This window comes from Cnephaeus nilssonii, assembly GCF_951640355.1.
Source record: "Cnephaeus nilssonii genome assembly, chromosome: 20".
NCBI classification, from domain to species: domain Eukaryota; kingdom Metazoa; phylum Chordata; class Mammalia; order Chiroptera; family Vespertilionidae; genus Cnephaeus; species Cnephaeus nilssonii.
In genome coordinates this window covers 21193337-21219394 of record NC_137091.1, presented here as the reverse complement: position 1 = coordinate 21219394, position 26058 = coordinate 21193337, and the positions used below count along the sequence as shown (strand labels likewise).

Below are 26058 nucleotides of genomic sequence, written 5' to 3'. Positions count from 1 at the left end.
CCCACCTTCCACCCTCCTTTCCTTCAGCCAGGACCCAGCCTCTGCCTTCCCCCACCCCTATTTCTTCTGCCAGCCTGATTCTCCCTCCAGGCAGTATTGAGGGTGAGGACGCCAGGTGTGTATCCCAGTGCCAAGGAGAAGGGCAAGTGCACCCAGGCCCCAACCTTCTCATTAGGATAGGAGAGCTCTCGCCTGCCTGACAGCACCCAGGAAGTTCCCCCACCTGGAGAGTGGAAGAGGGGGCTGCAGAGGAGAAAGGGGGACTGAGAGTACCAGAGTCAGCACCCTGAGTTGGGCAGAGAGCCCCTGGGCCCCTTTCTGAAGCAGGAACCTCCCTATAGGTTCCCCTGCTGAGCTTTAATTTTCAAATTAGAAAAGCAGTTAAAAGAATTAGGAGAGAATGCTGCTCCTTCCATTTCCTTGAAAGAGCCAGAGTGTGGAGGGAAGGAAGTGCAGGAAGGTGGGGGCACTGGATTTTCTGGAATCCAGGCCTGGATCTGGGAGGCCAATCTGTCCTCTGCCCAAACCTAGGTCCCCTCCTCATCCCTCACTTTGTCCCTGCACCTGATCACTCCATCCTCATACCTTTCGTCCTGGCCCTGCCCCTGCACCCACATCTCTGGGACTGGCCTGGGGGATGCAGAAGGGAATGGCAGGCTGAGGACCAGAGCCCCCCTGCCCCAGTGGAGGTAACTGGGGAGAGATTTGGCTCCAGGCTGTGGGGGCCCACCCACCTCCCTGCAGTCAGAGTCACCACTGTAATGACAAATGAACGCCTGGTTGGTTACTCCACCCTCAAAGGTCAGGGGAGGATAGGAAAGCTCTTTATGGCTGACAGCTCTAACACCGCCCTAAGAGTGCCTGCTCTGCTCTGTCTGGGGTCTCCTGGGTGCTTTTCCATGGGGACACGCCTGGGTAGCTGGCTTATGGGTGTAGCTCGGCTGCTTCCTGGCAGTGTGACCTGGGCAAGGCCCTACCCCTTTCTGAGCCTCCGGGTAGTGGTAGCTCTGTCCTGGCCCTCAGGGTGGCAGTGAGGACTGTGTCCGGGCTGTGTGTTAGAGGGCAGTTCTTGATGCAGCTGGGCTCATCTCTTCTCCAGGTCACCAACAGGGGTCCCTTGACACCCTCATCCAGGCAGAGCTGGCTCCAGCTCGAAGGCTGGCTTTGAGCTTGCCAAGGTGAGTGGCCAGCCCAGGGGGCAGGCTGAATTCGATACCCCGTGGCCCTTCAGATATATCATTTCTTCCTGTCCCTGGGGCTGGCGGCTCTCACCTCCGGTCTCAGGAAATGCTTTCCTGCTCTTGCTCTGAGAGTCAGCCATCCGCTGACCCATTCAGCCACCCTTCTGTGCTGCTGGGAAGACCAAAGCTTTAGGAGGGGAAAGGGCTGCCCGCTCTCTTCACTTCCATTGTCATAAGCATGGTCTTGTTTGATTTTGGTCTTTGAAAGAGGCCATCCTATAGCTGCACAATATTCCATTGAGAGGCTGTGGTTGCCTTACCTGTCCCCTATAGTTGGTCATTTAGGTGATGCCCCACTCCTTTGTTTACAATTATAAATGCTGCAACAGACATTGTTGAGCCTAAAGCAAGAATTGTTGCCGAAACCGGTTTGGTTCAGTGGATAGAGCGTCAGCCTGCGGACTGAAGGGTCCCGGGTTCGAATCCGGTCAAGGGCATGTACCTTGGTTGCGGGCACATCCCCAGTAGGGGGTGTGCAGGAGGCAGCTGATCGATGTTTTTCTCTCTCATCGATGTTTCTAACTCTCTATCCCTCTCCCTTCCTCTCTGTAAAAAAATAAAAAAAAAAAGAATTGTTCATAGTGCAGTGGGTCTGACCTGAAGAATAAGAAAAAGCCCAGAGAATGGGAGCTGGGTCCCAAGTTCTTCCCACTTAGGGTCTGGGATCAGCAGCCGTTCTCACCCCTCACCGTGGACACTTTAATGGACCGATGAGAACCAGTGTCCCCAGGTGCTGGGCCCACCATGTTCCCTGTACAGGTAGCTGTACTCCAGGCCCCAATGGGAGGGATTGGTGACATTCCCCTCCAGCCTGTGAGCTCATCCTCAGCCTGGCTGGACATGCCAGGCTGCTCCTGGGGTGGCTGACAACCGTCTGGGAGAGTGCTGGTGCCTGGGCAGCGCTCCTGCATCTTCATGCACCAACACCTCCCCACGCTCCTCCTCATTAGAGTGGCCGCTCTCCTTCCTGTTGAACCTCATTGTGTGTGGGGTAGTAATGGGCCCTAATACTCAGCTGCTGAGTGCCCCTGCCTTTTTGATTCCTTTCCTGCCCTGTCCTGAGGTGCCACAAGGCAGTCAGGGTGACTGCTGTTTGGCAGCCCCACCTCCCCTCCCCTGGTTACCAGCTGTCCCCTCTGTGGCTGGAAGTCTGTGGGATGGGGCAAAGGGGCTGTAAACTGGGTCTTAACCTCTTCATCTGGAAAATGGGGCCAATTGTGAAGCCTGTTTTGCAGAATTGCTGTGGGCATGAAATGAGCGTGTGATCATAGAGCCTTGGCTCAGGGTCCCACAGAGGTTGTCTTGGGGGCTGTCAGCCCAGGAGGGTCTGCTCCCCTATACATGATACACCCCAACCATAGCCTGCCCAGTGGGTCCTGTCCTCCATGTCCCTCCTGCGTAGGCCTGGGAAGGGGCATTCCTCTTCCCCTCCTTCTTGTACAGTCGGGCACAGATCCTAGGGCCTTGATTCCAAAGCGGAAATGCCATTCTGGGAGGCAAAGGCTGGGGGGAGGGAGTTTAAGTGGAAAAGGAGCAAATTTTTGAAATGCCTGCGCCTGAGCTGGGTTCCCTTCCCCCACCTCCCCGCCCCCACCCCCCCCCCCAGCAGCCCCGCCCCCGGAGCTGCTTTAATCCAGCCCCAGAGACGAGAGGGTCTCTTTTTCCTGTTCCCTTGATCCCAGCCAGCCACCTCCTCTCTCCCTAAGCCATCTAGGCAGAGTTGAGGGCCAGGACTTTGGTGTCCCAGCCTGTCCCTGCAGAGACCTCCTGCCTGCAGGACAGGCCTGGCTGTGAGGCCTGCTCCCCACCTCTCACCCCACAGGAGTGGTAGCCTGGGGAAAACCTAAGGACGCCTTCCAGACAAATGTTCATACATGACCCAGTTGGCTTTGATCTGCTCCTTGGAACCTGGGAATGGGGTCAGGGTTTGGGGGGGGTGGGCACAGCTTCTTGTCTGACTTTGGGGCACAGCTGTTGGGAATACGCAGGAGGGGATGCCCTAGGCCAGCGGTCGCCAACCTTTTGGACCTCACGGACCACCAGTGGTCAGTGGACCACCGGTTGGCGACTGCTGCCCTAGGCAGTGTTTCTCTGAGAGCTGGCTCTTCTTCTGTGGGGAAGTGGGCTGTTTTGAGGGTGACGAGGGGGCCAGTCTTGGGGAGGGCATAGGGTGGTACCCATTTGTTTTGCTCCTGGAGGATTCTGGGTCCCATTGTGCCAAATCCCACTGTTCCTTACCCATCCCTTATGCTGTGAGTTCTGTCTGATGGTTCCCCAAGAAGCTTTGAGGAAATGCAGATGCTCAGGTTCCCCAAGAAGCTTTGAGGAAATGCAGGTGCTCAGGTTCCCCAAGAAGCTTTGAGGAAATGCAGATGCTCAGGTTCCCCCACATGTTTTTTTCTGGAGGAGTGGCCTGGGAATGTGTTTTTTAACAAGCTTTCCAGGGGACCCATGACCAGCCAAACTTGGGCTGCCTTAGTTCAGCCTCTTCATGTTACATATAGGAGAGGGCCTGCCCATGGTGGTACACCTGGCCTGGGTGTCAGATGTGTGTGTCAGGTGGAGGGATAGCTGTGGATACATACTGGCTTTATATATATATTTTTATAGGCCATGCCTTAGGGTTCTCTGCAGGGCAAAGCCGAGTCTGCCCCACTGCTTCCCTGGCACTGCGAGCTGCCTGATGGTGTCTACATACTTAGTAAGTGGCCCAGGATGTTGACTTTCTGCGGATCCAGAGATAAGACACCAAACTGATGGTTTCTGGAGTAGGTCCATCCTAGATCTCCCTGTAGGCCACTGTGCAAGCCTGGACCAAGCTCAGGGACTGGCACACCCTGGTTCTGTGTGAAGTGACAGTCACTGACCTGCAGCCTAGGGAGTGGGGACTCATGAGAACCAAGACACTTTCCACTCAGTTTCCCACTGGGTGGTAGTGGCTCTTCCTTCTCTCTCATTACCTGCAGACCCCCTACCATGTTGCTGAAACAGATGAGCTGTTGGCGTAGTGTGTTAGGCCTAGACAGGACTGACAAAGGGATTGGGATGAGGTCAGAACTCTTAGGGCAGGTTGGGGGAGGGAGAGCATGCTTCAGTGAGGCTGGATTCAATTAAGTGGAGAAGTTGAGAGATGGTGAGCCCCTTGTCCATGGATGGGGACTGGAGTCTCGAGCAGTCTGGTAGAACAGGATGAGCTCAGGCTCTATACCGTCTGGGTTACCAACCTCCCTGCCTCCTTTCCTTGGGCTCTTACATGGTAGGCCTGACCTGAGTCCCTGCCATGGTGGTTATTAGTTTCTGCTAGCTGGGTTGACCCCCTCCCCTTTACCTCCAGATTCAGATTACCTCCGTGTATGAGGGCATGAAGGACACTGTAAAATGCCCCGGGGTTGGTAGGCGTGGAAGGCATAAGTCAACTTGAGGCTGGAGCCTCAAGAGCTGCAGAGGTACAAGGAGGAGGAGGGAGAGGAGGAGGAAGAAGAGAAGAAGGGCAGTCCCGTAGTCTGCCCAGAAGAGGAGGCGTTGCCTTTGAGGTTTAGGCCTTTGAGGAGGGGCGCATTCTCTCCAAAGGTATAGGTTGGAGACGTGCATTTGGATGGAGAAAAGGAAATATCGGTGTACTAGGCTTAAAGCCTGGCATTTGGCCGGCAGCACTTAGAGCTTAGCTTGGTGCTGCTGGTAGGGCGTGGGGGTTGGTCCACTGGGCGGCGCGTGCTCGCGCACTCGTGCCCGCGCTCTATGGGCAGGCAGTTCATTTGCATGGGGAGCCACAGCGGCCAATGGGCGTGCACGGCTGGGCATGCCGGGAGCCGGGCTAGGCTGGCCCGCAGCGGGCGGAGCAAGACGGGACCCCCGCTCCGGGTGGCGGCAGCGGCAGCGGCAGCGGCAGCCGGCGTGGTGGCAGAGACAGCCGGTCCTGGACCTGGGCGCCTGTGGCACGTTCGGGGCGGGCGTGTGGCGCGGGCAGCTCGGTATGCGTCCCTGCGCGGAGCTGGGGCCGCAGGCAGTCCAGAGGGACACAATGAATTACCTGGTGAGTGTGGCGCCCGGGGTGGGGTACGCATGCCCTGTCCGGCTGGAGTCCACGTTCCCCCTTCGAGGAGACTGCCCTGTCTCGGGCGGGCCCAGATGGGAGAGTTAACTGAGCGGCATTTCCTGCCGACTCTGCGGGTCCTGGGAACCGCCGGCTACTGGAGCTTACGCGGGGCGTAACCAGGCTGGGGTCCGAAGTCCTGGACCCACCTCGCACCCTGGCCCGAGCGCCTGGAGACGATGAATGAGGATCCCAGAGCCTGCGCACTCTGGGGGCATTGGAAGGAGCCCTGGCCTGGACTCAGGGGCTGCTGGCCGGCAGGAAAGTTCCTGGATCCGGGAAAGTTGCTGGCGGGAGGCCCGCTCTCCCCGCCTCCCCCCCCTGCCGGCCACCGCCTTCTGGGTGACCTTGGGCCTTCGAACCATGGCTTTCAGTTTCCTCGGCTATGAGGAGGGGGCCGAGGTCCCTCAGACCGTGATCTTCCAGTAGGCTTGACGAGGAGATGGTGGTGGTCCGTCCGTCAGTCCATCTGTGTGTTTTGGAGTGTCCCTCCCCCCAAGTTAGGGATCGAGATTTGGGCTAGCAAGTGCGTGGTGTCTGCGGAGATGTTGGGTGCCAGGAGCGCCAGTCTGGGGCCCGTTAATGATTCACCCCGACCCGGCCCGCCCGCCCCTGCTGGATTGCTGGAATCCGGGACTGGGGACAGGCGCTTCCTGGCCTTTACCTACCTTGATTGCAAAACAAAAACAAAAACCAACAGTGATAGAAGCCGGATCCTAGCGGTGGGGATCCAGGGCTGCACTGCCACCCGGGGGTCCCAGCCTCCGTGGTCGAGGGCACGCCGGGTAGGGGCGGACTGCTCTTTGAGTGTCCGTAGTCCAGGCTTTCAGCCTCTCCTTGCAGTTGGAGGGAGTCGGAGAAACAGATTTGCTGAGGGCCGGAGATGGGCGGGGAGAGTGGGCGGATTAGAGCTAGGGGAGAGGTTGGGATCCCAGATCCCAGAGTGGAGGCTGGGGCTTCATCCGTCCTGAGAACAGGGAGTTTCCTTTCCCACACTCCTACCGTGAGGCAGGGTCTAGGCTGGAAGGCACTCTCTGAGCCTCCCTGCATGTTTCTCATCCGCCTAGGCTGGGGAGCATGCCCTCAGTGCCCACTTTCTTTCCCAGGTGGAGAACTGATGTCGGGGGTCAGGGCGACAGGGCTGACAGACCTAGAAGAGCAGGTGTGTGTTTGTGCTGGAGGAGCAGGAGTGGGTTGGGCACAGGTGGGAGGCAACCAATTGATGTGAGAGAGACACATGGATGTCTCTCTCTCCCTCACTTCTACTCTCTCTAAAAACCAATGGTGACTATGAACCAGGGAGTCACTGTTCGATTCCTGGTCAGGGCACATGCTGGGGTTGTGGGCTTGATCCCTAGTGTACAGGAGGCAGCTGATCAGTGAGTCTCTCTCATCATTGATGTTTCTATCTCTCCTCCTTTCCTCTCTGAAATCAATTTTTTAAAAAGTACATATAAATTAAATTAAATTAAAATCAATGGAAAAATATCCTTGGGTGAGGATTACAAAAAAAAAAAAAGACACGCCCTAACTGGTTTGGCTCAGTGGATAGAGCGTCGGCCTGCAGACTCAAGGGTCCCAGGTTCGATTCCAGTCAGGGGCATGTACCTTGGTTGTGGGCACATACCCAGTGGGGAGTGTGCAGGAGGCAGCTGATCTGATCGATGTTTCTCTCATCGATGTTTCTAACTCTCTATCTCTCTCCCTTCCTCTCTGTAAAAAATCAATAAAATATATTAAAAAGAAAAAAAAAGACAAACCAAAAAGAAAACATTGGGTTCCAGAAAGGGGTCACAAAGGCACAGCCCTGGGCCAGGGAGACCCAACTAAGTTGGCGGCCCCAGCAGAGCATGGCCACACTCCAAAGACCAGGTGGGAATTGAACCTGCAACCCAGGTATATGCCCTTGACCTGGAATTAAACCTGTGACCCTTCAGTGTGTGGGCCAACGCTCTAACCACTGAGCAACATGGACCAAGGCCCAGTGTTTTTAGGAGGTTCCACAACCCTTTTCTCCTGGACCTAGAGAACTCCCATCCCTGCCCCCTAGGAGCCCACAGCCAGGACCAGCCAGGTGTGTACCCAGGAGGCTTCTCAGAGGGGAGAGGGACAGTGTTGGAGTCAGACTTGGAGGGTGGGGTGGAGGGTAGGGATCTAGCCCTCAAGTAAGGGGCTGCAGGGTGCTCTCCCTCCAAGGAGGTGGGGCTGGCCCTAACTCCCTCCCCTCTCTAGGTGAGGAGCAGGGTGAGGTACTGACCTGGAGTGAAAGGAGCACAAGGATGGAGGGGCAGGGCTCCATCTCCCATCCCATCTCCACGGTGTATCCTAGAAATGGGACATTTGGTACTCTTTTTAAGCTAGACTACCACACTTTTTGTGCCATCGTGTCCCCCTCCATTTCAGCTCAGGCAGAGGTGCTGCTTGAAGGGCTGCTGAAAGTTCTCATTTAGAACTGGAGTGGGCAGAGCTCTCCGGGGTTTTATGTTTTGTTTTTGGTTTTTTAAATATATTTTTATTGATTTCAGAGAGGAAGGGAGAGGGAGAGAGAGATAGAAACATCAATGATGACAGGGAATCATTGATTGGCTGTCTCCTGCACGCCCCCTACTGGAGATCAAGCCTCAACCCGGGCATGCCCTTGACTGGAATCAAACACTGGACCCTTCAGGCTGACATTCTATCCACTGGGTCAAACCGGCTAGGGATCTCTGGGGTTTAGATGTCAAGGAGGAGAATCCAGGGCTTTGTAAGGGGTGAAATCCCTGCTGTCCCCTCCAGGCTGTCCCTTCTGCCTCTGCCTTCCATGATGACAAATCTGGGGTTGGGAGTAGTTACCCCTACTCTGGTGCTGCCCTTGAAATAAAGGTCAGCCTCATGCTGAGCCCTCTGCTGAGAGACCGTGATTCCTCCCATCAGGCCCCAGTGACTGGGAAAGAGAGCAGCAGGGTGTCAAGTGTATAGGTCTAGGGTCTGCCAGCCTGGGCTGAGTCTCTGGGAGAGGTGGCAGTGGTGAGGATTCTTTTTTTTTTTTTTTCTTTAATATGTTTCTATTTATTTCAGAGAGGAAGGGAGAGGGATAGAGAAATAGAAACATCAATGATGAGAAAAAAATCATTGATTGGCTGCCTCCTGCACGCCCCCCCACTGGGGATCAAGCCCAAAACCCGAGCATGTGCCCTGACCGGGAATGGAACAGTGACCTCCTGGTTCACAGGTCAACACTCAACCACTGAGCCATGCCAGCTGGACAGTAGTGAGGATTCTAAAGGGGACTGGGGACCATTCCCAAGCTGCCAGAAGGTGTAGGGCTGGTTGTGCCCTTATACCACCCCACAGGCTTGGTGCTTTGGCCTCAGTCCTGCCTGTTCCCACCATCCATGGTATGTTGGGGGCTGCAGAGGCCATGCCCTGCAGCAAGGAGGGCCCTCCCCTTTTCACCTCTCCTCTGCCCAGCCTCCTAGAGATAGTACCTAGGACACCCTAGCAAGGGTGGGGGGAGGGGCCTGCTTCCGGCCAGAGCTGGCCCTAGACACAAAGGCATCTGCTATTGCCACTGCAGCCGAGGCCAGGCGTGGCTTGTTACTGGGAGCTGCTGACAGTGGATTTTTATCCTTCATTCTACAGACCTGTCCTCTGGCTGCTGAGTGTTAGGCATAGAGCTGAGCCTCAGGCTCCTGAGGTAGGCAGGGCAGGAACCATGCTCCCCTTGGGATGGCTCTGGAACGGGGGCTCACCCACATTGTTCCCTGCTGGCAGAGCACTGAGGACCTGAACCCAGATTCTGGCCCCTTGGTTGTCCCTGGGAGTATTAGGGGAGTGATGCTAACGGTGCTGGTCCCAGAGTTCCACCAAGGATGTGAGCGTGGGGATGTCTGGGAAGGGAAGAGGCACTGCTCTCAGAGCTCGTTTGCCGCCTGGGAGCACAGGGGCAGGACAAAGGGACGGTCAGGCACTGACCAGTGGGCATAGACTGCAGTCAGTACACGCACTGGGCCTGTGTCCATTGGCCATTGAGACTCCTTGAGACAAGCAAACAGAATATCCCAGAAATAAACTTGGCTTACGTTGAGATGGTTCTGGGTATGAAGGGAACTAGTGTTTCCCAAGTGACTGTTGTGTGTGAGGCTCTGCACTGGGGGCTAGAGAGAGTGTGTGTCTGTGTGTTTTGGAGGTGGGGAACAGGAGGGAGCAAAAGGCCTGTGAAATTTCCACTCCTGGCTTCCATGAACCTAAGCATTACCCTAGGAACCACCAGCTCCACATTGTCACACAGCCCAGATCCGCTTCTGTTGCTCCCTGACTGTGAGCCGGGCAAGTCGAGTAACTGTTCTGTGCTTCCGTTCCCCTGTCTGTAAGGTGGGGGTAATTAATCACAGTGTCTCATAGGGTTAGAAGAGATGATTGAAGGGTGCAAAAGAGCCCTGCCTCTGACAGAATCAGCACCGGCCATCATTGTTGTAGTCACTGGGAACCCATCAATCGTGTCTCTCCACTACTCCCAGCCACCAGGTTTGGGGTTTGGGGATACCCAGAGCACATCTAAGGTCCCTGAGGCAGCTGGTGGAGCCGTGGGGGAGACATGAATACTCGTCAGATAGTTGCAGTTCTCGCAGACGCCTGACCACCAGCGTCCAAGGCCCAGCTGAGGACCAACCCAGCCTGGCTGAGGTTCTCCTCTGCTTCCTCCCTCTTGGGTAAGCGAGCTCCAGAGGGCATTCCTGGCTTCCTCAGGTGAAGCCACACTGCTCCCAGGAAGGGCCAGCCACCACATGCCAGGAGGATTTCTGCCGGAGCCCACCCATCCTGGGCCAGGCCTAGTGCTTTTGCAGGGAGGGGAGTCCGTGCTGAGGGTGTCCAGGTAGGGGGGCATGAAGTGGGCAATAACAAGATGTATTAGTACTTCCAGGTGGGGGCAACAGAGAGCGGGTGCCCAATGAGAGGCACAGGATCCTTCCTGAAGGGAGTACACCCTAGTCATGTCCCGGAGAAGGAGGACACAGAGGGGAGGAGAGAGGGGAGTCTTTTTAAAAAAAAAAAAAGAAGGAGGAGGACATAGCGAAAGGTTTCCTAGAGGCAGGAGGGTGGTGGCCAGAGACGCAGGGCAGGGCAGACACAGATGGCCAGCAGTGTCTGCCAGGACTGTGATAGTGCTCTGGCGGGATGCCCCTCCAAGAGATCACAGCTGTGCCCTCTTGTGAGCTTGGGGGTGAAGCACCTGATTGTCCCAGAAGCAGGGGAGGCTGGAAAGCTAGGCTCTGCGGGAGCCAGCTCCTTGTAAGAACAAGCTGGGCAAGACGCTGGGTCCTGAGCGTGCTGGTTACTGAGCTCTCCATGCACCATCCCAACTCATCCTGCAGTGTGCCTGGCCCTGGCCTGCCTGCCGCTCCAGGGCCACAACCCTATCCCCTCTGGCCTCTCCCTGCTCCGGTACCTTGGCTCATGCCCCTCCGCTGCCTGTATGCTCTTCCCCAGCTGGTTGCCTAGTTTTCATTCTTCATGAGTCATCTGAAGTGTCACCTCCTTGGGGAGGCCCTCTCTGATTACCCCTGTCCTAGCAAGTTTTTTGGTGTCAGTCTGCCCCACTGGACTGTAAGGCCCATGTGGCTAGGGACCTGATCGAGCTAGGGCTAGCTAGACCTGTGTTGTCCCGAACAGGGATCTGAGTGCTCAGAGAGGCTAAGGGACTTGCCTGAGGTCACCCAGGTCTGGTCTGAGTGCTGCTGAGTGACTGAGAGAGAAGAAAGGAGGAGCTTGTGTCAGGGGCTGCTGGGGAGGGGTAGAAACCCAAAGGGGCGAGTCGTTAGCCAGCTGGAGTGCTCCAGCGCCAGCAGTGCCCAGGCTACAGAAGGCTGCCTCTGGGGCTCTGAGCAGAGGCACCAGCTGACGCAGGCAAGGAACTCCTGGTGCCAGGCGCCCAGTGCCACGTGCCCAGCCCAAGAGGTGCTTCCCAGCCTGGCTCCAGCCGCCCCAGGCTATACAGTTACAGCCACAGTTGGGTACCCCACTCTGAGGGGTCGGGGCTGGCCACCCTTGCACAGGAGGTCCCAGTAGCTTCTTGGGCCCTGGTGGACTCTCTGCTTTCCCTTCCCCCTCCCCCACTGGACCTTGCGCTGAGCAGAGCCCTTCAGCCTCCCTGAGTGCCCAGCCCTGTCTGTGGGACCTGGTGGAGGCCCATCTGCCAGCCTTTCCTGGGCTGCCTTCTCCTTAGAGGTGAGGGGCCTCCTAGGGGCAGTCCCCTCTGTCTGTACCCCGCCCCCTCTGACTGGGCCAGAGGGGAATTTTCCTGTGACTCACTCTGCTGGCACTTCCTGTGGTCACCAGGGCAGGGGCTGGGGGGGACCCAGTGGGGTGGCTCTGTATTCTGGGGTCACTGGGGGAGGGGGACCGCGTGTGTGTGTGTGTGTGTGTGTGTGTGTGTGTGTGTGTGTGTCCCGCCCTCTGAAGGGATGTGATTCCCTGAGGCAGGCTGCAGACCATATTTGGGAAACTTACTTTTCTTAAAGGCAGCCTGGGGATGGGGCCCTGGAGCCCCAGTGGGCTGCAGGGCAGCCCTCACCCCTGCCTCCTTCTCCCTGGGCTCTGGCCTCTGGACCTGTTTCAGCCTCCTCTGTCCTATCCTGCTTTGGAGCCTAGGAGGTAGCCACTGTTTTCTTTTTCAGGATATGTGTTGTTTTAACCCCAAAGCCAAGAAATGCTCATTAAATACAAATTGAAAAATTCTGAAAATCAGGAAGAGAAAACATCTCCCAGTCATCTCAAATATTAACATTGTTATTCTTCCCTCTCCTTGTTATTTAAGTTGGAGTGACGGTTTATTGAGGCATAATTTACACTTCCGTGCATTTGTAACTGGTAATCTCTCTGTGTGGACCTTGCAGCCGTCAGCAGTTCCAGGGGCCTCTGCCCTGGTGCTCATCTCGGTGCTGGCTGACTCCTCTGGCTCTGCCCTCCCTGAGCTCTGAGCTGCCGCTGGCCCTTTCTGGGGGGGAACCCATGAGCTGCTCTGAAGAAGTGGGCTCCCGGGGTCTGAGCGTGCAGTCCTGGGGCCTGGAGCACAGCCGGCCCAGGCCTTCCCTGTGGTCACCTTGGTGATACTCAGGCCTCTTCCCTAGTCCTGAGTGGCAGCAGTGGAGACCGAGCTCACAGGGGCCTTGCTGACCCCACATGCAGGTGTGGAGTGAGGAGAGGGGCTTGGCTGAGGCACAGGGCCCAGGCTCCCACTTCCTGTTCCTGCCTGCGGGGGTGTGGCTCTTCCTTCTGCCTGGAATTTCTGCTCCTGCTTGACTTCTTGCAGATGGGAGTACTGCTGGGGAGGAGACTGGGCTCAGGTGGGGAAGGTCACGCAGCTAATGGGTGGCCAGACCCAGGTTTCATTCCTTAGTCAAGGGTCTAGACCAGGCTATGTGTCCTCAGACCCCAGGAGACTCAGAGTAGGGCAACCAGAGCTGAGGCCTCACTGGTGGAGCTGGAGCCCAGCTGGCCTGGTGCTATCCTCTCCACAGACCTGGCTTCCCCCTGTGTGAGGCCTGGCCTCTGCTGCACCCTGCCAAGCTCTCTGCTGCCCTAGAAGGCCAAGGCAGCCCTGGCCTTCTCTCCCCCAGGTGCCTCCTTAGCTCCTTGGAAATGACCTTGGCCCTCCAGCGGGGGTGGGGGTGGGACCTTCTGTGATATCTCTGGGCCCAGCCTGAGCCTGGCACCTGTGCAAGGGGGTAGCAGCATCAGGGGCCAAGGGCTAAAAACTCAGGGCCTCCCGACCCCCAGATTTTCTGCCCCTAGTCAGATCCTGGGTCTGCCACTCAGTATCACTAGTGCTATGGTCCGCCTGCCTCTGACCCCACCGTCTTCCCCCAGGGCCTCTCCCTGGAGCGCATGTCCCTGCTCTGGGAGAGTTTGCTGACTAGCTGAACCCCGAAGCAGTGTTGGGTGGCTGTGCAAATTAACAGGAGAATTACAGCAGCAAAGAGGAGGGTTGGAGAGTGCTGTCGTTCCTTGTTTTGCTTTATTTTTCTCATTTATTCCTGATGTCTATCTCATTCCTGTCCCTCTTCCAGAAGTACCCATGCTAACGTAATGTGTCTGGAATCTCCCTGGATAAGAATCTGTGAAAAATACATGAGGTTGTTTTGTAGATGTTTATATAACATTTACAGTAAAGGACTCTACTCTTACCTCAGGAGGGTGTGGCCAACAGGCCTCACCAGACACCTGGGCACCTGCTGGCACACAGCAGAGTTGCAGATGTGTGCCGATTTGCTGGCTGGCACCCTGAGCATTCTTTGGGGGCGGGGTCTTGGCCATTCAGTTTTCCCCTTTGGAAAAGTTACTCCTCATATTTTGTTGGTTTTCTGTGAGTATTCTTATCTTTTTTCTTACTGATTTGTAGGAGCACCTCCAGATTCTACATTAATCACTCTTGTCATTTGGTGACCTATCACCCTGTCTGTTTTGTTTTTGTCACTTTACATTTTGTGCTTTTGGGGTCTTTGTTTTTGAGGTTTTGTTTTATATTTTTTTCCCATCACAAAGATATTCTCCCACAATTTTTTCTTTTATTAGTTCTAGATTTATACATTTCACGTTTAGGTCTCTAATTGCCCTTTATTTATAATGTGAGGCAAGCGGTTACATGGAGTTTTCCTCCTAATATTTACGGTGCAGCCTCCTCTTTCCTGGTCCTGTCCCCGCCCTCCGGCCCCCAGGCCACTCCCGGGTTTGGAGCTGTGGCAGGCTCTCACAGCTGGGAAGGAGCGTGCCCTTGGTGTTTTATTTTCAGAATTAACCGGCCTATTTGTAGACCTCTTTTCCTCCCTTTCATTCTAGAAGAATTCTTTTTCTTTGGTTAGATGCCTCAACAAAAAAAAGTTTCTGCTGGTACTGTGATTGTAATCATAATTCATTAAGTAAGCTTGGGCTGATTGGCTTTTTATAGCGCTTAGTCATCCCATCATGAACTTGGTGTATGTTTCCCCTTACTCACGGTTGTTCTTGAGCCCTTTGACAGAATGTAAACATTTCTGCCTCTGAGGCCTCCTGCAGGCTTTGCTTGATCAATTCCTGAGTAACTTGTAGCTTTTGTTGTTATCGTGTGAAATCTGTTCTTTGATTTTTCATTTTCATCAGTTACAGAGTCTTCTAGTGTGTGGGCATTTTCACATAGATGATGATGGTTTTGTCCCCGTGTCCCCTCCTCACTGTGTTTGTTTTTTTCCTCTTGGCTGATTGCACTGGTGGGGCAGCAGGACTATGCAGGGAGGGTGTACATCCTGTTTTCTTCCCAGAACGTGGTGGCCATTATTGTCATTATCGCTGCTCTGCCAGTGTTGGTCCAGGTTGCAGTATGACTTTGGGAGTGGTTTTTGATAGTATCTTGAGTGCCATCCCTGGCGTGTAGGTGGTGGCTGCGGTTGAGAGGATTTTGAGGTGCTATCCAGGCCCATTTGGAAAAAAAATGCCAAGATCAGCTGGGCCTTTCTGCTGGGGTTCATGGGGTCACAGGCACAGGGATTGTGCCAAACTTTACTTAGTTCCTTTCCCAGTGCCAACACCAGACGTTTCCCCTGACCTGGAGAGGCATGGGTGATGGGCAGGCCGCCGAGCCCTCCATGCACATCCTCATGCCTACCTGTGTCCTCTCTCCCCAGAACGTGCTGGCCAAAGCGCTCTATGACAACGTGGCCGAGTCCCCAGATGAGCTCTCCTTCCGCAAGGGCGATATCATGACGGTGCTGGAGCGGGACACACAGGGCCTGGACGGCTGGTGGCTCTGCTCACTGCATGGGCGCCAAGGCATCGTGCCCGGGAACCGCCTCAAGATCCTGGTGGGCATGCACGACAAGAAGCCTGCAGGGCCTGGCCCCGGCCCACCTGCCCCTTTGACCCCGCCCCAGCCTGGCCTCCACAACCCGGCTGCCCAGTACACGCCAATGCTGCCTGTCACTTATCCACCGCAGTCTGACAGTATCTACCTGGTGCCCACCCCCAGCAAGACCCAACAGGGGCTCTACCAAGCCCCTGGGCCCAGTCCACAGTTCCAGTCTCCCCCGGCCAAGCAGACATCCACATTCTCAAAGCAGATGCCCCATCACCCCTTCCCCAGCCCAGCCCCAGACCTTTATCAGGTGCCTCCCGGGCCTGGCAACTCCACCCAGGACATTTACCAGGTGCCACCTTCTGCTGGGATGGGGCTTGACATCTACCAGGTTCCTCCATCCATGGATGCACGCAGCTGGGAGGGGACAAAGCCACCGCCAAAGGTAAGGCCACCCTGGCATGGCTGGGCAGCCCTCCTGGCGGGTTTCGCCCAGACCTCGGTTTCTGGGCACAGCAGGGCACAGCTAAACACCCTTGGATTCTCTGGGGCTCCAGCAGTGGCTGTGTATTTGGTCTGGGGCCAAGTGGGAGGTGATTGTTTGGGGAATGTGTTCATTCTGCTGCTGCTGATGGGTGTGAACAGGCTGGGCCAGCCCAGAGAGGAGATAGCTGAGCTGGCCTTGGACCATGAGGTGTACTTCAGACAAACGCCAGTGGGAGGACGAAGCCTGTCAAAGGCCTGGAGGTGGGGAAGTCTCTATATTCTGGGTTGGCAGTTAAGGCTTGGCTGGTGATGCCGGAGCAACAGGCTGGGGACAGACTCCCAGGGGCCGGTGCCACCTAAGACCCAGATGCTTTCCTGAAGATAGAGGGTTTTGAGTGGAAGTGACCTGCTCAACCCGTATTCTAGTTATGTCATTCTGCCCAGAGAGTGGAGGGTACGGGAGCATTGAGGGGCCCAGGCAGGGGCAGGGGACCCAGGAAAGGGAAGGAGGGTTGGGAGTGTAGGGTGGCACTTGAAGGGGAGAAATCCAGCATGGAGTGCCGTGCAGCAGTTAGGAGAGTGTGGCTGAAAACCCAAAGGAATGGATTGAACAAAAGGAGAGGTGTTTTTTTCTCACATACCTCAGTTTGGAAATGAGCAGTGCAGGCCTGGCACAGCACCTCTGTGCCTATCAGGGGCCATGGCTTCTTCCATCTTGTTGCTCTGACATTGTGGGTGTAGGGCTTGAGTCTCATGGGCCAGGGAAGTTGCCTTGTGAGCTCTAACCAGCATGGCTACATCCTGGTGAGCAGGAAAGGAAGAAGAGACAAAGGGGAGAGGCCAGTTGTCGCCTTGTGCCTGGAGGTTCTGGGGCGGGGGTGTCAGTCCCTTGGGTGGGAGTAGAGCACATCTGCTGGCCGTCCCTGGCTCCATAGTTGCCCTTCTCTGTTGGGGCATGTTAGTGGGCCTGCAGGCACCTACAGGTGACCTGTTTGTAACTTCTGCACAGTGGGGAGAACATTGCCTATGGGATTGCCAGTGCAGGGTCGTCCTGAGAGAGAATCTGGTTCAAGCCTCTTGTGAGCTGTTGCCAGTGGGATGTTGGGCCAGGGGACAAGGCCCCACCCCCTCCCCAGTCTGTCTGCCTGAAGGAAGGAAAGGCCAGGCCCCACTGGCTGCTTTGGGCTGAGTCAGGAGCAACATTTTCTCACCTTTGGCCTATGTCTTCTCATGCACACATCCCTTCAAGAATCGGGGAGTGGAGTTTCCTGAGACCTGGAAACGTAAATCCCATGGACTTGGGGGACAGAGTGGCCACACCCAGCTCTCCTGTTTCCTCCATGGTTGTTCACCCTTTACAGCTCACCCAGGAGGACCCTGAGAAACTGGTGTGGAGCCCACACCAGCAGGGAGGCCCTTACAGCCTTCCCAGCTCCAGCTCCTCAGCTTGTCCCTCCTCAGAGAGAGACCACAGCGGGTGGTGTGACTTGGAGGCCCTGGTGGGAGAGGATGGGCAGTGGGCATAGCAACCGGGCTCTGCTGGATCAGCTTCCCGGGGCCCAGGGCCGCCTGTGTTTGGAGAGGTAGCAGCCGAGTAGACACTCACTCCACAGCACTGAGCCTCTGTCCTCAGAGCCAGCCCAGGGTGAGGTGGGAGACTTGCCCCTGCCCACAGGATGGAGCTTAGCAGCCAGGAGACCTTCCTGGAGGTCATTGGCTGGCTGGCAGAAGGTGTCCAATGACACTGGCTACCAGGGCACTGGCTTCCACTTCCTGGTCCTTCAGCTCTCTGGCCAGAGATGGGCGGTGCTGGACTGGGATGGCCTAGAATAGACTGCTCCCAGGTAGCTTTAGCAGGAAGTAGTAGCAGGGAGCAGTTCCTAGCTGGTGAGCCTTGGGGCAGGCCCTAGTTCATCCCCCTACACACACACACACACACACACTCTCTCTCTCTCTCTCTCTCTCTCTCTCTCTCTCTCTCTCTCTCTCTCTCCCCCCACACACACACACCCCAGGGAGGCATACCTTTCCCCTTCCCTCTCCCTTCCCTCGTCTTTGCAGGCAGGCCTGCCCTGGTGCATCTGTGAGCGGGCAGGCGGGAGGCCTGTGGGCCAGGCAGCAGCAGTGAGACCAGGTGTTGGTCATTGGCTCTGTCTCCCTCCCATTGGGGAGGCTTGCTCTCAGTCTGCTTCTGGGCTCACCTGGCTGAGGCCCAGTGGCCCTCCCCCAAGAAAACTCATTGCTCCCGACCTGGGCAGCCTTGATTACATCTGCTTTTATTTTATGATCATGAAGTGCAGCTTGTCTGTCATGAAAAGTGGGTAATGTATGAAAACGTCTAGACAGGAGACGTCCCAGTCGAGGTGATCACTGGGAGGTTTTGGCATGTTCTGTCCAGCATACTCTATTCATCTTTCACAGATTTGTACACATACTTTTGCATTTTGAGGTAGTAAATCCAATATCAGATAGATATCAAAGCATTTTGTTGAGTCCCTAAACATGATTGTGACTACTTGCCCTGGATTTGCTCTGTTGCCCTCTGTGGGTGGGCTCTAGGCAGTTTCTGATGCATCTTGGTGCGCGCGCATTTGTGTCCACATTTCAGGGTTGTGCTTTCATAAGCCTCGTCCTCCCCCTCTCAAGTCTGGGAAATAGGCTCCTGGTCCAGGGGAGAGGTTGGCTGGGCCTTGGAGGAACCCTGCCAGGACTTTGGCTGGGGGACTGAGTGGCTTGAGAGAGGTCAGGGCCACACCAGGTGTCAGCACCATTTGGGCAGGGGCGTGGCTTTAGGAGGCTGAGGGCAGAAGTAGATAGGGCCCTCAGGGGGCGGGGTGTTTTTGTGAGGTCACTCTTGGGGGAGTGCCTCTGGGTCAGGGCCGCAGCTGTGCCTAAGGGAACAGCTGTGGCTCTGGGTCAGGCACTGGGGAGACACAGCTGAGCTCAGTTCTGTTCCTTTTGGGAGCTTCATCTCCCCAGGCTCCTGGTGCCGGGGACCCATGCTAGGTTTGTCCCTCACTCTCCATGAGAGGTTAGATGGCCATTTGCTCCGTCCCACAGCGTTCCAGTATTGCTCCATTTCTCAGAGGAGGAAACCGAGCTTCCAGAGGCAGGTGGAGTGGGGTGTGCCAGGCCAGTCAGTCAGCCTGGGCCACGTGAGCCAGTGACCCGTTTGCAGATGGGAGAGACTGGCAGCCGAGCTGCCTTGAGGTGGTCGTGTCCCTGGGCAGGTGGCCCGTCCCATCTCCCTGGGTCTTGGAAGCCATTAGTGTCATGTCTCACTCCTGCCCTGCAGGTGCCCTGCCTGGCCTGCCCTGCCTGGTTGTCTATCTTTGGGTGTGCATCTGGCAGGGGGTATGCGTGTGTCTGTCTTGCACTGTTGAGATGTGCGTGAGAGCACGTGGTCTTGGGTTGGGGTCTGCGTTTTCTCCCAGACTCAGGCTGTGTCCCCCACCCTGGGGGCCTCAGGTCCTGCTAATGGGGCCCAGGTGCAGAGCAGGGCGGCCTATGATTAGGTGGCTCAGCAGCTCTCTGGAGAGCTGGTTTCCCTAATGAGCTTTTCCCCACTGGCGGCTGCCTTACTATTTTTTTCTACCAGAAAAACTTAAGCTGGCCAATATGGCTGCTTACTGTCACCAGCTCAGCCGCAGGCGTGGCAGGCTGCCCAGGGCTTGGGTCCGGTCCCCAGAGTCGTTCTGGCTGCACTGCCTGCCCTGTGTCATCTGCGGGATACTGGGGAGGGGGCGAGGTGCACACCCCTCTTCATGAGGCCTGGTCCCCACCTGCCTTTTGGAGGCCAGCAGGGCCTCGAGACACCTCAGGCTTCGCCTCCAGGCCCCGCCAACCTGCCACGTCCCGCCAGCTCCCGCCTGCCTGCCTGCCTGCCCTGCTGTTGGCAGGTTCCAATGTCTAAAAATAGCACTGGAGGAGACTCAAGTCTGGGGCTCAAGGAGGGAGATGAGTCTGGGGAGGGCTGCCAGCTCCACTTCCAGACACGCCGGGGTGGGGGGCAGTGGGCGGGAAACCCCATGGAGGCACGCCCCAGCAGCTAACGGGAGCCTGCCCAGCAGCCCAGTGTCGCTTTGCTGCCCAGGAGGGAGGCGGGCAAGGGTGTGCGTGAGCAGGAGGCTCTGCCAGGCCCTGGGCTGATGAGAAGAGTGCTGGTGCCTGCACTTCGGGGGGAGACGCTGCTCTGCTGGCGGCTGCCCATGCGTGAGGGCTGGCACAGCATGGACACAGGATTCTGGGGGCCGTGAGCCTGAGGGCTGGCCCTGCCTCAGCTCTGCTGCCCAGGGATGTGTGGGGAGGGCCCGAGTCAGCCCCATCCCAGATGTCCCCTTTGATTAGGGAACAAAAGGCCTTTCTGTCAGGAGAAGATCAGGGCCAGCAGCCTTGGGGAGGCGTGCCCTGAACTGGCCTAGGAGATCTGCCAGCCTGTCCCTCGGGCTGACCCTCCCACACAGCTGACCCTCCCACAGGCCAGGGTGCCTGTGGGAAGAAGTCCTGCGTGCCCGGCACTGCCTGCCAGGCCCGGTGCTGACATGAAGGGCTGTGGGCAGCCTGCGGCTCCGGATCCAGGGCCCAGGGACGGGCACCGGGGAGGGGAAGGGGCTGGCCTCCTCTCTGGGCCGATGTTACCTGTTCGGGTGAGTGGAGGTCTCGGGGCCATGTGGGTGGGGAGTGGGAGTCTTGGTTCTAGTCTTGGCTACTCTCACTCCATCTGCTTGAGAACTGGCCCTGAGGTCTGGGAGTCCCTACTGGGCCTGTCCTCAGGAGTCTCCCCAAGATGTGCTGTGGGGGGAATAGAGGGCTGGGGGCTGCTTGCTGCTCTGCCAGGCCGCCACCTCCTTGGAGGCCCCAGGCTTTGACTGTTGGGATCTCTTGCAGGCCACCTCCTGTGGGCCCAGCCTGGCACCACACTTCCATTTGTACTGCATCCGAAAGGTGGCTCCTGGGTCCTGCAGTCAGGACAAACCTCATGGGCAGACTTTCCTAGGAGCGTGCAGCTGGGAAGTGTCCTGAGGCAGAGGCACCCCACTTAAGGGTGGCCCCTCCTCCCAGCCCATAGGCACCCTCTTCTGAAACCTGGTCATCCAGGTGTAGAGGCCACTTCCTTTTCCTGGTTTCCCGGCAGAGCACGTCACTGAAGAAAGGGCAGAGAATGCAAGGGGATGAGAATGCCCTTGCCTCTGAGCCCACTCTTGGGGGACCCCTCCCCCCACCTTTGTGTGTCTCAGCCACCTCACAGGGAGTGGAGTCTCCCTGAGGACCCGAGCGTGGACCCTGGAGGCTGGCTTCCAGGGCCGGTGGTGACAGTTGGCGTCTGCCCCTAGGTGGTGGTGCCCACCCGCGTGGGGCAGGGCTACGTGTTCGAGGCCTCCCAGCCAGAGCAGGACGAGTACGACATCCCGCGCCACCTGCTGGGCCCGGGGCCCCAGGACATCTACGACGTGCCCCCTGTTCGAGGGCTTCCCAGCCAGTACGGCCAGGAGGTAGGTGCCTGCCTGCCTGGGTCGGGGTGACTCGGCTGGCCCTGCTGAGGGAGGAGTGGCTTCCCGTCCCCTCAGGAGGCCCTGGCGCCTGTATCACTGCACCGTTTCTGCCCCAGGTGTATGACACACCTCCCATGGCTGTCAAGGGTCCCAATGGCTGGGACCCATCGCTGGACGTGTACGACGTGCCCCCCAGTGTGGAGAAGAGCCTGCCGCCATCCAGCCACCACGCGGTGAGCCGTCGGGGTGCTGGGGCCTCACTGGCTGGTCCTGACTGAGCTCGGGTCTGGGTATGACTGAGTGTGCACTGGGGTGGGGACATCAAGAGACCTGCCTCCAGAGCCCAGCTTTGCCCGCACTCGCTCTGTGATGGTGCTCCTGAGCCTCAGCGTCTTTGGCTGTAAAAGGGCCACGTGGAGGGCCCTCTTCATGGTGTGTGAGAGGAGCACACGGGGTATCAGCAAGGTGACCAGAGCCTGTCATCCAAACCCAACACTTCTGAGAGCAAACGGGGGTCCAGTAATAATGAGGGGGCATCAGGCACAAGCCAAGGTGTTGTCACCCTGACAATAATACACAGATAGCTCAGCCAAGTACCTGCCACAGAGTAGGGAATACACAAGTGGCGGCGGTGGTGGTGGTGGTGATGGTGGTGGCGGTGGCGGTGGTGGTAGTGGTGGCAGTGATAGTGATGGTGGTGGTGATGGCGGTGGTGGTAGGGGTGTGATAACTGATCTCCCACGGAGTGTTTGAGGTTACACAGTGAATTAACTTACATAACCCTCACAACAAGCCTGTGAGGGAGATCTCCCATCTTCGAGGTGAGCAGTCACCCGCCTTAGGTCACAGAGTGGAGCCAGGATGTTGAGCTCAGGTCTGGCCCCAGAGTTGGGCTCTTAACCATACCCGTGTGGATAAAATGGTGGTGAATGTGCACCGGGCTGTGTCTGGGTCCTGTCCCTCGGCTTCAGGTGAGCAGATGGGCGGGCAGCCTTGACCACCCTTTGGCCCCTCAGGTGTATGATGTTCCTCCGTCCGTGAGCAAGGACGTCCCTGATGGCCCACTACTGCGTGAAGAAACCTATGACGTGCCCCCTGCCTTCGCCAAGGCCAAGCCCTTTGACCCAACCCGCCACCCACTGGTCCTCGCTGCACCCCCCCCAGACTCATCACCCGCTGAGGATGTGTACGACGTGCCACCCCCTGCTCCCGACATCTACGACGTGCCCCCTGGCTTGCGGCGGCCTGGCCCCAGCACCCTCTACGACGTGCCCCGTGAGCGGGTTCTTCCTCCTGAGGTGGCTGATAGCAGCGCGGCCGACGATGGTGTGTACGTGGTGCCCCCCTCCGCCGAGCGAGAGGCCCCAGCTGATGCCAAGCGCCTGTCTGCCTCCAGCACAGGCAGCACTCGCAGCAGCCAGTCGGCCTCCTCCCTGGAGGCACCGGTGCCGGGCCGCGAGCCCCTGGAGCTGGAGGTGGCTGTGGAGGCCCTGACCCGGCTACAGCAGGGTGTGAGCGCCACTGTCACCCACCTCTTGGACGTGGCAAGCAGTGCTGGCCGGTGTGGGGGCTGGCGCAGCACCACGGAGCCTCAGGAGCCCCCAGCACAGGACCTGCGGGCTGCTGTGGCCGCTGTCCAGGGGGCCGTCCATGAGCTGCTGGAGTTTGCCCGCAGCGCCGTGGGCAACTCTGCCCACACTTCTGACCGCACACTGAATGCCAAGCTTAGCCGGCAACTGCAGAAGATGGAGGACGTATACCAGACATTGGTGGCCCATGGTCAGACCTTTGACAGTAGCCGAGGAGGCCCTGGGGCCACTTCTGAAGACCTGGACCGCCTGGTGGCCTGCTCACGGGCTGTGCCCGAGGATGCCAAGCAGCTGGCCTCCTTCTTGCATGGCAATGCCTCGCTGCTCTTCAGACGGACCAAGGCCCCTGTTTCAGGGCCCGAGGGGGGCGGCTCCCTGCATCCCATCCCCACCGACAAGGCCAGCAGTATCCAGTCCCGGCCCCTGCCCTCACCCCCCAAGTTCACCTCCCAGGACTCACCAGATGGGCAGTACGAGAACAGTGAGGGTGGCTGGATGGAAGATTACGACTATGTCCACCTGCAGGTGGGTGCCCGCCCTGCCCAGGTTCCCTGGTCCTCTTTGAGCTCTGATGTTTCACCCCTGTCGTGGGACCCTTATCACCCCCACTAAGGGCTTTTGTGGCCAAAGGAGGATTTGGCCCAGGAGGGCCTCGGTGGGTCCCTTGTCCTTCTCTCACTTGGGGCTTCCAGGCCAGAGGGCCCCCAGAAGCCCATTCCTCTCCCCACCTCAGGCCTTTGGGCCAACGCATCCTTGTCATCACGTCCTGCAGCTGAGCAGGGCAGAGGTGGCTGTTCTGTTTGGGGAGATGGGTCCTGAAATATAAACAAAGACAAAGATACTTCCAGGCAGGGGGAACAAGCAAGGTGATGGGAAGGTGGTTCTCTGAGCAGAGACCGGGGTGCCAGCCAGGTGGTCTCAGCATTCCAGGCTGAGATCTGAGAGGGTCAAGGCCCAGGGGCCAGGGACAGGTGGGCAGGCTCTGTATGCCTAGGGGCTGGGCATGGATGTGACTTCTGGCCCTGGGACGAGGACAGGGAGGCTGGCCTTGGCCACATGGAGTATGCCCATCCCTTCCTGTGCTGGCGAGAGAGGGAGGGGGCCCAGGAGGGCTGCTTCCTCTGGAAGCTGACCCCACCTTGGGCCTGGTGGCCTTCGTGCGAGCCTGATGCGGTGTGCAGCGCCACCTGGTGGCCACTCTTCTCACCGCGCCCCCTCCTGGTCTGTGGGGTCCTGGCTCAGCCCAGTCCTTGTCTCCCCTCCAGGGGAAGGAAGAGTTTGAGAAGACTCAGAAGGAGCTGCTGGAAAAGGGCAACATCATGCGGCAGGGGAAGGGCCAGCTGGAGCTGCAGCAGGTGAGGACGCGGGACACCCGCTGCTTCAGCAAAGCTTCTTACCTGTCAGAAGCCAGCCTGTGGAGCTGAGCCTCGGCCCTCCCAGCAGCCCCCCTCCACTGCGTCCTGCCCCCATGCCTTTGCCGGGTTCGCACTAGCAGAGTAATCGTGGTGGACGTTTTAGAGTGACCATACAGAAACGTATAAGAAAGCAGGAAAAGAAGCCAGTTACCCAGAGGAGTGTTTAACATGGCACTTTGTGAACAGTTACATCTGCTTCTATCTCACGGCTTTTCCCATGGCATTAAACAGTCCTCATAGATTATTTTTAAAGATCATGTAGCATTATTGTTGAGCATTTAAATTGTACCCAATTTTCTTTATAAATAATTTATCTGCAAACATAGAATTTCCTTCATATTTTGGATCACTTGAAACAGACAGTTTACAAAAACTAAGGGAGTTTTATTCTGATTATGAAGATAATAAAAATTAAAACATAGACTAGCACAAAATAAACACAGAACTATCACCATAAGGTTCTCTGCATGGTGCATTAAGTCTTTTTATGTTGTATATGTTAAGAAGAACATGATTTTTTTTTTACTTTTCATTTTGGAATATTTACAAATTCACAGGGAGTTACAGAGAGAGTACCCATCACTTAGTTCCCCACGATTATGTTCTGACTGATCAGAGAGCAGCACCCAGTCAAGAATGATGTCCCTCGTCCTCACCGCCACTCAGTTGTTCTCCATGTCTCTCCTTGAGCCATTTTAAAAACGTTACAGAAATGGAGTCATAAATGAGATTGGTGAAAGTCATTTGGAGACTCTCTAGAACCTGCTCTGCCGATAGGACAGGAGGCCTGTCCCCGCTGCTGCTGACTCCAGGTGCCGCCCCTTTGAGCCCTCTCTCTGTGGCTGCGGTCTCACTCTGCCTTCCCTCTCCCCAGCTGAAGCAGTTTGAGCGGCTGGAGCAAGAGGTGTCCCGGCCCATCGACCACGACCTGACCAACTGGACGTCGGCCCAGTCCCTGGCCCCAGGGCGGACAGGCAGCCTGGGGCCCTCGGACCGGCAGCTGCTGCTCTTCTACCTGGAGCAGTGCGAGGCAAACCTGACCACGCTCACCAACGCGGTGGACGCCTTCTTCACCGCCGTGGCCACCAACCAGCCGCCCAAGATCTTTGTGGCACACAGCAAGTTCGTCATCCTCAGCGCCCATAAGCTGGTGTTCATCGGGGACACGCTGTCGCGGCAGGCCAAGGCAGCTGACGTCCGCAGCCAGGTGACTCACTACAGCAACCTACTGTGCGACCTCCTGCGTGGCATCGTGGCCACCACCAAAGCTGCTGCCCTGCAGTACCCATCGCCCACCGCCGCCCAGGACATGGTGGACAGGGTCAAGGAGCTGGGCCATAGCACTCAGCAGTTCCGCCGGGTCCTGGGCCAGCTGGCAGCTGCCTGAGGACAGTGACCTGAGGGACGGAGGGTGGGGAAAGAGGGCAGTGATGGTCCAAGCTGCCCTGGGCACCACCCCGAGAGTCTCAGTGCTGCAGGCCTGGGGACAGGCATCCCCAGCTTCCCCAGGCCTGGTGCCCCAGCCTGTCAGGGATTTGTACATATTTGTGACAGGGCAGGGTGTGGGCTCAGGAGCCCAAGCAGAGCTAGGCCCCCAGAGCCCGGGCCAGGAAGCAGGCTGGGGTCTTCCCTGAGGGCACTGCAGGCCTGGGGAGGTCCCAGCTCTGGGCAGCCAGGCCACGGCGTGCAGGCCCCTTGGCCCACACGGCCTTGGTGACCCCTGGGGGCTGACCTCAGCCCCATGAGGGTGCTATGTCCCCCCCAGGAGTCCGTGCCACTGAGATGTGCTCCTCAGCACCAAGAGAAACCCCTAAAAAACTATTTTTCATTATTGATTTTCCAATCATTTGACTAACAGTCTACATTTAAATAAAATTTTAAAAGTGAAAAGCAGCCTCCTGAGGTGTGCGGGGCAAGAGGACCCTTGGTGGGAA

The 26058-nt window shown here is 57.3% G+C and overlaps 1 protein-coding gene across 2 annotated transcripts in view; it reads left to right on the top strand.

Annotated features, from left to right (window-relative positions):
- Positions 1-26014, top strand: part of BCAR1 (BCAR1 scaffold protein, Cas family member) — a 35243-nt gene extending 9229 nt beyond the window's left edge. Inside the window, exons 1-7 of one of the 2 annotated variants that reach the window (XM_079759922.1) lie at positions 4828-5274; positions 14976-15587; positions 20962-21120; positions 21237-21353; positions 22137-23234; positions 23975-24064; positions 24999-26014. In XM_079759922.1, the coding sequence (XP_079616048.1) occupies positions 5041-5274; positions 14976-15587; positions 20962-21120; positions 21237-21353; positions 22137-23234; positions 23975-24064; positions 24999-25511 (2823 nt within the window). In that variant the 5' untranslated portion in view covers positions 4828-5040 and the 3' untranslated portion in view covers positions 25512-26014. Of the gene's footprint in view, positions 1-4827; positions 5275-14975; positions 15588-20961; positions 21121-21236; positions 21354-22136; positions 23235-23974; positions 24065-24998 lie in introns of those variants that run through there. The other variant, XM_079759923.1, reaches the window with a different exon arrangement.
- The last annotated feature ends 44 nt before the right edge of the window (positions 26015-26058 follow it).